At 41.7% G+C, this 13,990-nt stretch overlaps 1 protein-coding gene and 1 long non-coding RNA gene across 12 annotated transcripts in view; one reads left to right on the top strand and one right to left on the bottom strand.

The window, feature by feature from the left end:
• LOC18103631 (rust resistance kinase Lr10) overlaps positions 1 to 13,990 on the bottom strand; it is a 59,555-nt gene that overhangs the window by 7,845 nt on the left and 37,720 nt on the right. The window contains exon 4 of one of the 11 annotated variants that reach the window (XM_052446170.1): positions 4,189 to 4,238. The exons of 7 other annotated variants lie outside the window; for them this stretch is intronic. In XM_052446170.1, coding sequence (XP_052302130.1) covers positions 4,189 to 4,238 — 50 coding nt within the window. Of the gene's footprint in view, positions 1 to 4,188; positions 4,239 to 4,734; positions 4,762 to 5,744; positions 6,144 to 13,990 lie in introns of those variants that run through there. 3 more of the 11 variants (XM_052446168.1, XM_052446179.1, XM_052446171.1) reach the window with 3 other exon arrangements.
• The window catches only part of LOC127904127 (uncharacterized), a 57,512-nt gene that overhangs the window by 7,244 nt on the left and 36,278 nt on the right, over positions 1 to 13,990 (top strand). The window contains exon 2 of the long non-coding RNA XR_008057015.1: positions 3,950 to 4,188. This is a non-coding gene — a long non-coding RNA (uncharacterized LOC127904127). The remainder of the gene's footprint in view (positions 1 to 3,949; positions 4,189 to 13,990) is intronic.

The raw sequence follows: 13,990 nt of genomic DNA, 5'->3' as shown, positions 1-13,990 counted from the left end.
GTTGTAGACCCATTCTGGGAAGTAGATTTGGTTGCTGTTCTCTACCTTATCATCGATAGTCTTCCTCCCTCCGACCATTTCAAGCAACACCATTCCAAAACTATAAACATCGGACTTATAGGAAACATGCCCAAAGTTCCTAGAGAATGTTGGGATATTGCCATTTAGTGGCAATACCCCACCACTAATTGTGGCTTAGTGGAAGCATCACTAATGCCACAATTAGTGGCATGATTTCGGGACCTATTGTCCCCTTGCTATTGCTGGAGAAAGTTGCCAAGAATTGCCTATAAAAAAAGCATATTTTGTGAGAGCAAAATGAGAGGGTTGAAGAGAGCAAACGTGAGTGTGTGCAAGAGAGTGGAGAGAAAGAGAGAGCTGCAATGGCTGCTGCCATTGCAGCAGCTGCAAGTGCAGCAAAAGAGTTGGGAGTTGAGTTTGAGTGAAGTGATCCTCCTCCTCCATGTATGTTGTAATCCTTTCTCTATATATCTCTAATAATATGGACTCTCCCGTGGATGTAGGCGGTTTTGCCGAACCACGTTAAATATTGTGTCAGTGTGCTTTAACCTCCTATGAGCAACTATCAGTACACCACCGGTCGGAATCCCCAACAATTGGTATCAGAGCACATGGTTTAAAGGGGTGTTTGATTTTGCTCAAAAATGAAAGTTGTCAAAATTGTGTTTTGACCATACCACTGTGTAGAGGAGGAAGAGACGAAGCCACTGTTGAAAACCGCGTCGAAATCTGACGTCGGAAACGTCCTCACGCGCCGTCACGCGCCGGCGAGGTTACTGCCCACGCGCACAGACGCGCGCCACGTGTCACACGCGTCTTCTTCGCCCGGATGGGCTGACCCGACCCGAATACCAGACGACCCGACCCACGTGCCAGACCCGGATAAGGATGACGTCATCATGACGCAAGCATGCACAGTTGGCATACCATGTCAGCGTCCAGTCAGCTGACACGTAAGCACTGTGGGACCCACCTGCCACGTCACCAGCTGCGAGCCGAGCCAAGCCGAGCCAAGTTGAGCCGAGCCGTTTTGAAGCCGAGCCGAGCCGCGAGACGAGGGAAACGATTCTGTGCAGCAGAGTCTACGTGCAACCGGATCTGAGATTGAATCTGGGCCGTTCATCAGGCCAGAATTGTTTTGATCAATTCTTAGCCGTATGAAATGCGATTTGGACGATTTCAGACTTGTTTCCAGCTAATTTGATCGTTCCGGATGCAATGGTATGGTCCGATCGTTGAGATTTGAGACCGAAAGTGGTGGTGGTTAATTAACAAAAGAGATTGCCCGATTGTGAGGCATCTGAAGGTCATCATGGTGGTCGATGGAGATGAAGAAGATGAAGGTGCACATGTTTGCCCAATTACATGTGCTGAACTGCTAAGTGGGGAGAATTTTAACTGCCTTGAAGGAAGGCAAAATTGGGACACTCTGGACACCCGATCATGTGGACAATTTGAGGTGTAGAGTGGAAATTAATGAAGACCAATCTTGACGAATCTAAGAACTGGTAGTCTCGCCAGATGTTGAGAAATCAGGTATAAAACCAGGATACCCCAGATCACTTGTAAAGGAAAGCCGCAACAAAGCTAGCAAATGGTTGTATATACGGAAAGACAGTACGATGGATAGATATGGCCTAAGAAGTTCTGTCTAGGAGGTTGGGTTTTAAGCGGGACCAGTGTGACCCCTCCAATCTTTCCTGGGAACTTGCTTAGTGGAAGGATTATCCATACGGTACTATTTTCGTATATATAGCAGTTTGTAATGAAACGGTTGAAGACTAGCAGGACGACGGCACAAGGGAACAGTTGGGTTCCGTATGATCAAGGATCTGATGAAGTGGTGATTTCTCCAAAGAAGTTAGATTCGGTGACTGTGATTTCTTGAGGGAGAATTGATGAAGACCCTGATAATGGAAGAGGAATACAACAAGGGGATAAAGATTGGCACCCTATTTTGACTTGGACAGGTGTTGTGACAGGATGAGCTGCTGTCAAACATAAGCAAGGAATAAGGAGAAATCTGGAGAACAGAAATTGCACGAGGGCACACAGAGATTGTGCAGGAGTACCCGTAGGATCCAACGAGGTACTGTAATGAGACAACAGGTGCAAGGAGAAGAAGTGTTCCCAGATGAAGCTCAGAGCATAGACTGTTAAAGTTTGTACAACAGGAAGTCTCTTATGCTCTTAATGAAGACAACAGGCGAAGACCTTTCCAATGCATGCAAGGATGGAAAGAGAGCTGTTGCAGAGGCACCTAATTGAGGGGGTGCAAACGCCTGTGATAAAAGGCAACCGCCTATGATGAAAGGCGAAGACACCAAAGATAATTGGTGTAGGTGGAGCGGTCAAGCAGAAAGGCACAGAAGCTCCAAACATAGAAATCGAGGTGGAGGATTGCGAGGAGTATACCGCAACTTTCTTTTTCTATGTAGTTAGTGGCAGTAATCTCTCCCATAGTGCACATGGTGGTAGAGACTTTTGGAGCCACTTTGAAGCATCTCAGCTGAAGGAGGATGCGGCCACCTATGAAAGGTGAAGACACCTTAGATGGAAGGTGCGTGAGGGCCATGATAGGAGCCCGGATCAGACCGCCCCATGACAACGGGCGAAGACACCTTAGAGAAGGTGTGAGGGCCGTGATAGAAGCCCCAGTTCAGACCGCCGCATGGGGACGAGCGGAGACACCTAAGGAGAAGGTGTGTGGGCCACGATATGAGCCCAGTTCAAAACAACCCCAGAGCCAATGTGATGGCTAGATACAAGTGGACAGGTGTATGGATAGCCAATGAAGTGGCTATGATGAGTATGGAGACAAATGCAGGATTGACTTTCATGGATATTGCCCCCATGCTAAAGATCAATGAGCTAGAAGACATTTGCCTTGGACAATAAGTGTGTGACTTGTGGAGCATTAAGACGCGGCTGCTATGAAGAAGCAGAAGGGCATGCGCAGGTTCCGAGAACGAGTTGACTCTTGTCAAGGTGGTGAGCTCGGTAATGGCATTGTAATACTCAGAGTATGAAGACAGATATGGATCAACCTTTAATGGGCTGCCCCCATGGTTAAAGGTGGAGAGCTACCTAGACTCTTACGACTAAGAGCGAGAGACTCACGGAGAAGTAAGGCGTGGTTCCTAGGGTGGAACAGAGGGCAGGCGCAACTCCTGGATGAGTAGACTCTTGGAAGAGTGGTGAGCTCGTGATCATATTGAGATTCTCAGATAATGACTGTCGCACTTGAAATATCCGTTTGAGGGGGTGTTGTAAGCCTTGGTGTAAGGCTTGAAATATCATTCCGGACCGAGCATGATTGATACGCTCGAAGGGGAATGTTGTGTTGAAGACGCTCTCAAAATGGAAGCTTGGAAGAACTGCATAATGCAAGCTTGTGCTGAAGAAGCAAGAAAACAATTGCCCACACAAATGGCAAAGGGGGTGATTGTTGGGATATTGCCATTTAGTGGCAATACCCCACCACTAATTGTGGCTTAGTGGAAGCATCACTAATGCCACAATTAGTGGCATGATTTCGGGACCTATTGTCCCCTTGCTATTGCTGGAGAAAGTTGCCAAGAATTGCCTATAAAAGAGGCATATTTTGTGAGAGCAAAATGAGAGGGTTGAAGAGAGCAAACGTGAGTGTGTGCAAGAGAGTGGAGAGAAAGAGAGAGCTGCAATGGCTGCTGCCATTGCAGCAGCTGCAAGTGCAGCAAAAGAGTTGGGAGTTGAGTTTGAGTGAAGTGATCCTCCTCCTCCATGTATGTTGTAATCCTTTCTCTATATATCTCTAATAATATGGACTCTCCCGTGGATGTAGGCGGTTTTGCCGAACCACGTTAAATATTGTGTCAGTGTGCTTTAACCTCCTATGAGCAACTATCAGTACACCACCGGTCGGAATCCCCAACAGAGAAAACTTCAGGTGCAATATACCCCATGGTTCCTCGAGCTGTAGTCATGGACACGGCACTCTGATCCTTGGAGCACAGCTTTGCCAGACCGAAATCAGAAATCTTTGGATTGAAATGGTCATCTAACAAGATGTTATGAGGTTTGATGTCGAAATGGAGGATTCGCTGATCACAACCTTGGTGAAGATATTCGATGCCTTTAGCCATGCCAAGAGCAATATCCTGAAGCCTCTCCCAGCTAAGACTGGAGGTTTCACCATGTTCTGAAGATACAAATTTCGCTAGTGATTCATTTGGCAGGTAATCATAGACTAGAGCTCTTTGAAATCCATCAGCACAGTAACCAACTAAGCGTATAACATTGACGTGATGGATCTTTCCCATTGTTGCCACTTCATTGATGAACTCTTCTCCGTTTGCTGTTGAGTTGTTCAGGATCTTCACAGCAACAAAGATCTCATCAGAAAGCTTTCCTTTAAACACAGTTCCATATGCTCCCTGACCCAGCTTGTCCTTGAACTCATCCGTAATCCTTTTAATGTCAGCATACGTGTATCTTGCGGGCTTGAGAGCTTTATAATCTGCCAGAAAGTTTTCAATCCTTTTCTGATTGTTTTTCGCTGCTTTATCGGAGCTGTAGACACGGTAGGCTGCCAACAATACCAGTAATACAAGAACCGAACCCACGGTTGCAACTGCAAGCAAAACATTTATTTATCAAGAACTCATCAAGATAGTTTAGAAGAAGCAAGATAAAGAAACAATTTCCAAATTTCCAAATTTGCAGAAATCTCACCTGCACCCTCTATCTTCCTTTTTCTGTCTGTAAGAGAAAATATATGGTAACATTAGCTTCTTTAATAGCACGCATTCGACAATCATAATTCATGAATCTTTTTGTAAACCATGACTATCTTGTGCAATTTACTAAATCTTAACATGTATCAAGCAACCAACCTACATGACCTGAAAAGTACATGTTGTTATAGAATAATATAAATCATATTTTGAGACCTTACCTAACAGCTTAAGCTATTAGATAAGGTTTTAGAATATAATTCCAAGTAGTATATTATATAAATGGTTCTTTGACATGGTATCAGAGCCTTGATGATCAAGTGGTTACGAGTTTGAATCTTACCATCTCCATTTATTTGATAAAAAATGAAACACAAGGTAGTGTGGGCCCGTGCAAGTTTCAAGCCCAAAAAGCTTTCACTTGAAGGGGTGTGCTAGAGAATAATATAAATCATAACCTGTAACACATGTTTCATAACTAAAATTGAAGAACTCGTGAAAATATTTGATTTTCTTAACTAAAGATGTCATCCAATAGTTCCAAATTAAGCACAAAGAATTAGATTGGCTGCAGAAAACTAAAGCAGAATCTAATACAGACCGTACCTTCATTTGATTTAGGCTTCTCAAAGCATTCAGTTTCAAGCTTAGAAGTGTTATTCTTCCATCTGCAGAACATGCCGTGTTCTTCACATGCTGCTGGTTCTGACCACTTCAAGCGAAGAATATTATCATGAATCGTTTCCCATGGAATTGATGGAACATTATACATCTTGGTACAAGAAGTCAGGTCTGTATCACCGTTGAAATAATTAGAACTATAGGCATAGATATCATATCCAGGAACACCATGGCAAGGTATCCGCCCATAATAATCTCCATGCTTTGATGTACAGTTGAAAAGGGCATAATCATCCTGGTGCGGGGCCGCAAATTTGAAAGGAGATTGAGATAAACTGAAGTTTCTAAGCTGTCTTGGGAGGCAGTTATCTGGATCAGCTGCAAAGCCTGCAATGATTAACCGTGATGCATAGTCAATTTCCTTGATGTTGAGCGTCACAGAATTTGGTAGCTGCAACAATGTTTCGTTCCTTTGATTGCAAGATAGAACAAACCCAGGATAGCCACAGTACTCTGGCTGCTTGTCGAGTCTGAATGGAAATTTTATGGCTGGACCATGCTTCTTACACTTTGCTTTTTGGAACTTATCGTTAAGGCCAGCTCCATGACATACAAGGACCAGCATCAACAAGCAAACTACAGAGAGATCCATTTCCAAAGACATAGTTTTTTTGAGCTTCACTGTCCTGCAAATGATGTTATCCTGAAAACGTAATTTGGGGCTTGGCTCTCTTGAGTAATTTATGTATAGTTTACTCCATTGACTTGAGCCGTGGAAAACATTTCAAGGACTTGGCCAATCTGATATTGCTAGGTTCCTTTATGTTTTTTCCGTGTGGGGTATTTATGTTGTGGTGCGAAGTTGCTAGGAAAAGCCAGAGCTCAAATCTGTCGCGTTTGCAAGTCATCAAAGATTAGGGATAAGTTACAGTCAAGTTTGTCACTTTTCGAAGCACCGGATAAGCAAAAGTCTTCTTCCATCCCAAGAAATGCAAGAGGTAATACCGGTCATGCATAAAAGTTGATGCTAAGGTTAGAAGTCAAGCTCCATTCTTATCACTTTAAGAACCAAAACAATGAAGTAATTCTAAGTTGATGATATGGACATCAGTAATATATTCCAAGAAAGCCATGCTTACACTTGAACCAAAATTGCATGCTGTCAAAGTATACAGAACCTCGTACTCTCTCTGCAGATGTTTGCGACAAGGAATCTCTTTTCTGCTCACATAGGCACAGCCCTTCTATATTTCATATGTCTTCAATCCCAGATATGCAGTGCACAGACTAATCATCTCTGCCCTCCTTTTTCCTCTGGCAATATCCAAAACATCAGCCCACCTGTACGGCTAAAAGGAGATCCACCACAGTGGTTACCCAGAAATATTTTTTTTGTTTGTTTTTATTATAACTACTCCCAGTAGGGATGCCAGGCCCGCCCCCAAACAATTAAAATAAAATAAAAATTATAAAGAACTAGCAGGCATATAAACTATGGTAAACACAGACCTGACCGGCATACGACCAGGCTCAAGGTCAATCCATTTTTTTTTAATCAAAATTATGGCGTTTATAAAGAAATAAAATGCGGCCGCAGCTAGAGTCCAAGTCGTTACGCTACCAGGTTTTAAGCTACGGTGAGAACCAACACAGCTCCTATTTATGGACACCATATGGTGGTTTCATTCCATTCCTATTAGTTTTCTGGGCCGCACTACACTGCGGAAAGCATCAAAACTTTTTTAAATTTAACAGGTAAATTTTGAATTTTTTTTTACCTGAATTCTTGCTTAGTCTTTAATTATTGAAAGACAATATTAATAAAAAAAAAACAAAAAATAATTCAATAAAAGGAAAAAAAAAAGATGATAGAATTCTTTTAAAAAAAAAAAACTATTTGGTATTTTCATTAAACCAAATCTAACGGGTTAACTTTAAAACTTTTCAACCTGACTTCTTGTCTAGCTTGAATTTAAAATTAATCGGTATGAAAGTTGACTTTACATGATTCAATTGATTTGATAGGTCTAAAAAAATAACTTAAATATCCAATAAAAATATTTAAAAATTCAAAATATATTTTTTTTCAATATTAAAATTGTGACATAATAAATCTATCCGGACCTTATAACTTTCCTCGGAGGTAACTAACACTTGGTATTTGCATTTTGACTGGGACTTTGATACTCCAGTGACAGCCGGCCGGCCTGGGAAATCTGCCATGCTCTAAACCCTCTATTATTATGAATACCTGATTACTTAGGTTTGAGCTGACAGTCTTTTGGTCTTTAATTAATTAAAAGTAAATGCAGAATCTCAAAGTCTTCTCTAGCTTCTTTATTTATTTGAAAATTATCAGAATTTTAATAAAAAATGGATGAAGTTTTGGCTTTAATAACCACCAACAAATTTCCGGCAACCTTTAGCCGACAACAGCCACGAGATAGCCTCAAGTCTCCGCCTTCAATCTGAAACGAGCCATCTGACATTATGTTTAGTAGAGTTCTTCTATGTGCTGTCTTTTTTGTGGTCCTCCTCATAAACCATGAGCCCTGTGCTGCTAAAACAAATCATCTTTGTGAACATCCTTCTTCGTGTGGCCACCTTACTAACATTAGCTACCCTTTTCGACTACAAGGCGACCCGGAAAACTGCGGTGATCCAAGCTATCAGTTGACTTGCGAGAACAATCGTGCAATTCTAAGCCTGTATTCAGGAAAGTACTATGTGAAGGAGATCAATTACAAATATTCAACGATTCGGATAGCTGATGTTGGTTTACAAGAAGATAATTGCTCTACGCTTCCTCTGTATCATTTGTCAGAGAACAACTTCAGTTATGGAGATCCCTATATGATTCCATTCATATAAGGCACCAGCAAAAACATATTTCTATGTTGCCAGAATCCTATGCAGTCCCCTCTATATATCAGCACTAATTCTTGTATCACTGGAAAGGATTCTTGCATATCGTCCTAGTCCTCGAAGAAGGCATACCGGTATGTTGTTTCTGGCGATATGAAGGCTTCGGAAGTAGGGGACTCGTGCCCCGTTGATCTAGTGGTTATGGCAACTCCGCTAGATAACAAAAGGAGCCTGTCATACATTGATATCCATAAAATTCTTGTGAATGGTTTGACGCTAGAATGGGATACTATATACTGTAGAGAATGCAAGGCGCAAGGCTTTTGCTTATTGGATAATACCACTCGTGTTGTCAACTGCTCTAACCCCTGCAACATTTTCCATGCGGCATCTTTCCAGTGTGCGTAAGCTTTCTATTGACTGTCCTCATGAATTCTCACAATATTTCTGAAATTCATGCTTGCACATTTGCCATGTTTCTTTATATGGTAAATAGAATTAATTTGCATCAGCGTGGTGCCTACTCTTATGTTTTGATAGCTTCAGCTTTTGAAGATCTGACATTCATCATGTGTAAAATTTAGGTGCCCTGCTTCTTCTGCGTCAAATTGTATCATTCATTGGTCCCTGTGAGGATTCTCTGTCCTTCTTATTGATGTTTTCTTTTTTATTTGTTTGTTAAGAATTTTATAGATGTTTATTATTTCCACTACATAATGAAAGATAAATGGAGATATCATTCTTCTTGCAGATATAGTACATTACGCACTCCCGGGCCTGGTTGGTTAGACTTTCTCTTATTCAGGAAACATTAAACTATAAAACTGAGGGCTGAAATAGAATTGTAGCTATCAAGAAATTTTTAGCTTATTTCTGTTGCATCAGACTATTTTGGTAGCTTCTCATTATAGAATCTCTCATCCTATTTATGGTTTCTGATGTTCCGTCGCAGGATTATGTCTTGCGATAAGACTTGTATGCGGGGCTCCATGTGTCTTCATCTTTCTGATCTATAAATGGAGGAGGAGGCATTTATCAACGTATGACAATATCGAAGATTTTCTGCAAAGTCACCATAACTTCATGCCCATAAGGTACTCATACCCGGAAATTAAAAAGATGACAAGCTATTTCAAGGAAAAATTGGGTGAGGGTGGCTATTGTTGATAATAGGTATATAAAGAACTGAATGTTGATGATAACCAGAAAAACAAAAAACAAAGAACTTGCAACAAAGACCAAAGAGCATAATGTTTTTCTTGGGTTACTGACATCCCTTAGCTTTTATTTATAGATGAAATTAATCACAACACAATTAAGAAACTTAACTAACATAAACTCCTTCATTTAAAGAGTTATGTAACTTATCCTAAATAAGTTTCAAATATTAAGAAGTAAAACTGACTAAACAACATTAAGATAATGATGTTATTAACAAATAAACATTAATGAAAGATAACATATGGCCGATACATTAATTTCAGCTTTGGTGCCATAACTTCTGTCGCACGTCAGAAAATCCGCACGGCATCGGCTGGTGATTTTTCGTTTGTTGTTTGATTTGATTGGTTCGTTGGAGTCGCCACCTAGTATTTAACTGAAGGCTACTAGGAAACCCGGGTACTGGTCTTATCAGAGATTTGCGGGTAAGGGACTGGTTGTGGTTAGGGAAGGTATTAGCACCCCTAACGCACCCTACCTGAGGTAAGCTGCTTCGTGGACTTGATGTGTTAAAGAAGTTTTAAAAATTCTGTTCTTTCATCAAATTTTAGAAATACGACTTACATGTAAGTTCATAATTCTTTATCCGTGAAGAAATCAAAATATTAAATTCTTCTTTATTCTTGCAATTTTATCATAGGAAAAAAACATTCATAAATAAAATTCAAATCACACATTCACTTTCACTATACTTTTCTTTTTTCTTTTCTTTTCTTTTCCCTTTTTTTTTTGTACATCCACATTACAAATTAAAAAAAATTCAACACTAAACAAAAATTACATTACATAATTTAAAAATTACAAAAATGGTCCCTAAAACTCTAGAAATTGCAGGGAAGGACTTCTGCAAGCCGGAACAGTGCCGCAGGAACAGTGGCGGCGCGTGGGTTCACGCGCCGCCGCCGGAAACTCCAAAATACAGGGGATCTGGAATGTCTTCTTCCCCTCTGTCTTCCTACGCCGGCGGTGACCTGCAAGAACAACCAAAACGCAACAAAGCCGTCGATTTTAGTTCTCTCTTCTCCTTCTCAGATCTGGTTCATTCGGTTTTTTGGATCTGCTTCACTGCAGATCGGTCTCCTTCGGTCATCTTCTTCTTCTCCTCTGTTCCATGTGCTGCGCGGCAAGGAGGAACAGACGAGGGAGTGGTGTCGCTGCTGGAGGCGGTGAGCGGGGTCTGCTGGCCTGTGGGTTGCTGCTGCCGCTGGAGGCTGTTCGGCGGCTGAGGAAGGAAAGACCTGCTGGCTGAAGCGGGAGCCGTGGGTCTGAGGAGATGGGGAACGGCTCTGCCCGTTCTCTGGTCGGGGAAGATGAGGCTGCTCTGTGGCAGGGAGCTGCTGCGGCTGTTGTTGAAGATCAGAGGAAAGGGAGGGGGGCTGCCCCGGTTTGGTTTTGAAAGAGAGGGAGCTGTCCCTTGTTGCCGGCTGCTGAGGAAGGAAATACCTGCTGGGGGAAGGCTTCGGTGTGAGTGGTCCTTGATTCTGCAGGAAAAATGGCGATGGCTAGGGGCTGCTGGGTCTGTTGGTTGTGGGAGAAGGAAGTGAGATGGAGAGGGGAACAGTGTCGGCAGTGAAAGGAGGGAATAACGGTGGTTGGCCGAGAGAGCAAGAAGAAGAAGGGAGGTGCTGGGAGCAGGAAGGAAAAGGAGAGCTGCGGTGGCTTGGGAGGGGAAGAAGATGGTGGAACCGGCTGAAGAGGAAAACCAAAAACGTGTGGGGCGGCTCCTCTTGAAAAAAGGATAGGTTTAGGGTTAGGTTTTTTTTTGTATTTTTTCTGATGTTTCCAAAATTATCCCCCCCTTTGGAAATTTAGTGTAGCATGGTATTTATAGGAAAAGTTTTGCTAGGTTTTCAAACTAGTCCCTCAACTTTTCCTTTCCTTCTCTTTTCCTCTTTTTTTTGTAAATTTTGATTTTTCTTATTTTTTTGTATTTTTGAAAGCGAGCAATATCAACTTCAACTCAACAAGGAAAATCAGTGATCATAAAATTTACGCGTTAAAAGTTGAACGCGTTCCAAATACCTTTGAAAATTTAAATTCTTTTGAGATGACGTTGAAAATGCTAAAAACGATGCAAATATATCAAAAATGCATTTTTTTGGGTTTTCATTGTTTTTTTGCTATTTTTTGGTTTTTTCTGAAAAATTATCAAAACATGGGTCAAAAATTGGGTAGCAACAGATGCCCCCTCTTTACAATGCTTACGAAGCCAAACTCCTCAATGTTTTGCATAGTAAGCTTTGTAAAGAAAAACTTGTCTTTCTGTCACTCAATATCCACTCATCTAAAGGCCTTGCTCTTTTTTTTTTGTTCTCTCTTCCTTCTCTTTTCTTCCTCTTCTTTCTTCCTTTCTTTCTTTCTCTTTTTTTTTATCTTGAGATCCCATCTGGCGATCTCCTTTTCCAAAACCAAAGAATGTGTGTAGCTCGATCAACCTGAAATCCCATCTGGCGATTTCCTTTAACCAAAGCTACATGAGATCCCATCTGGCGATCTCATTAAACCAAAACTAAAAAATGTGTGTAGTCTTATTATGACGGGTGACCTACCCAAAATGAAAGATGGTCTCATTATGACGGGTGACCTACCCAAGTGGAAAAGGGAAAGAGTGGTCTCATTCTTATGGGTGACCTACCCAGGGGGAAGAATGGCCTCATTATAATGGGTGACCTACCCAAGTAAAAAAAAGATGGAGAATGGTCTCATTCTAATGGGTGACCTACCCAGAAAAAATGGTCTCATTGTGATGGGTGACCTACCCAAGTGGAAAAGGGGAAGAGTGGTCTCATTCTTATGGGTGACCTACCCAGGGGGAAGAATGGCCTCATTATAATGGGTGACCTACCCAAGTAAAAAAAATAGAGAATGGTCTCATTCTAATGGGTGACCTACCCAGAAAAAATGGTCTCATTGTGATGGGTGACCTACCCAAGTGGAAAGAATGTAAAAAACGGTCTCATTATGATGGGTGACCTACCCAAATGGAAAGAATGTGAGGTGCAGTCTCATTATAATGGGTGACCTACCCAGATGGAAGATAAAAAAAATATGAAGTGGTCTCATTGTAATGGGTGACCTACGCAGATGGAAGATGAGAAAAATGTGAAGTGGTCTCATTGTAATGGGTGACCTACCCAGGTGGAGGATAGAAAAATGTGAAGTGGTCGCGTTATAATGGGTGACCTACCCAGGTGGAAGATAGAAAAAATGTGAAGTGGTCGCGTTATAATGGGTGACCTACCCACATGGAAGATGGTGGTCTCATTGTGATGGGTGACCTACCCAGAAAAAATGATGTTTCTGTTTTTCAAAAAAATGGTCTCATTGTTACGGGTGACCTACCCAAAGATAGAATGTGACTTACTTGGCAAAAAGACTTGGTTGGAGCAGTCCTGACAGGACAAGGCTGATAAACTTGGCACCTTCTGGTTGCAGGTTGACTTGAAGACTCCTTGATGACGGGGTTAATCTCCTCGTTTCTTTGAGATTCTCCTACTGGCAGGGTTCATCTCATTCTCTTCTTGTTCCAGGATCTAAACCGATTCTTTGTCATCATCAACTCAATGATTCTTTCTTTGTCCACAAACTTGCTGGACTTCATTGAGGATCTTTCTGTAACAAATCACAAGTATGTGCAATGCTTTGAGGTTAGATGACATGCATGCATCCTTACCTGATGTGAAATATAGGTCCCACCCTTTGATGATCCATCATCATAGGGTGCCTTTGTTTGCATTCCAAAGCCTTCTTTGTTCTTTCGATGTATTAGCTTATTTGCGTGCTAGCCTTCCACTCAAATGTAAGTGCAGTGCCCATCTCGGGCTGTCTACGATGATTACTGCTCTTGTTGTTTATCAAGCTTGACTCTGCCCCCAAGTGTGGTGTTGCTTGATTCATCATGAAGGATTTTCTCTCCTGGATTCTTCTGAGAATTATCCTCTGATTGGTTGTGTGCATCATGCCAACCCATCAAGATTGTTAATCAGTCATGAACTTGCCTCTAGTTGAAACAATACTTTTCAAGTATATGTTATTACCAGCCTTTTTGGAATTGTCAGGTCATCCAGACATGGATCTTATACCTTGCAGTAAAAAGGGCTCATCGTTGTAAGCTCAATGTTCTTCTTCATGGATTCTTCTCAGCTTGTCAAATCAGATCATGAAAGGAAATGCGTTGGCATCATCTATGATGTTCATCACCCATATTCATGTGGTGAAGTGCGCATTTAAGCTGATAACATATGTCAGGAGTCATAGCCATGTTTTAGAGGGTAACCCTAAGATGAAGATACGAGGTTGTCCCTCAATTGCAACGTTGTTTTCAATTGCTGCTGAAGTTCACTAAATCACTGACTGTCTTTAAACAACATTGCCCCCAATAATGATCTGAATGCTTGTCCTGCTGATTAGCTTTCTTTAAACACCATTGTCCTTAGTGCATTGATTCATCATTTGATCATCTTTCATTGCCCCCAGCTGATCTGAATACTGTTTGTTTTCCTACCCAGGATCCACTGTATTGCCCCTAGGTGGTCAACTTTTCAAGG

This window comes from Populus trichocarpa, chromosome 12 (genome assembly GCF_000002775.5).
Source record: "Populus trichocarpa isolate Nisqually-1 chromosome 12, P.trichocarpa_v4.1, whole genome shotgun sequence".
Classification (NCBI taxonomy): Eukaryota; Viridiplantae; Streptophyta; class Magnoliopsida; order Malpighiales; family Salicaceae; genus Populus; species Populus trichocarpa.
The sequence above is the reverse complement of the archived record's forward strand: the minus strand, read 5'-3'. Positions and strand labels throughout refer to the sequence as shown.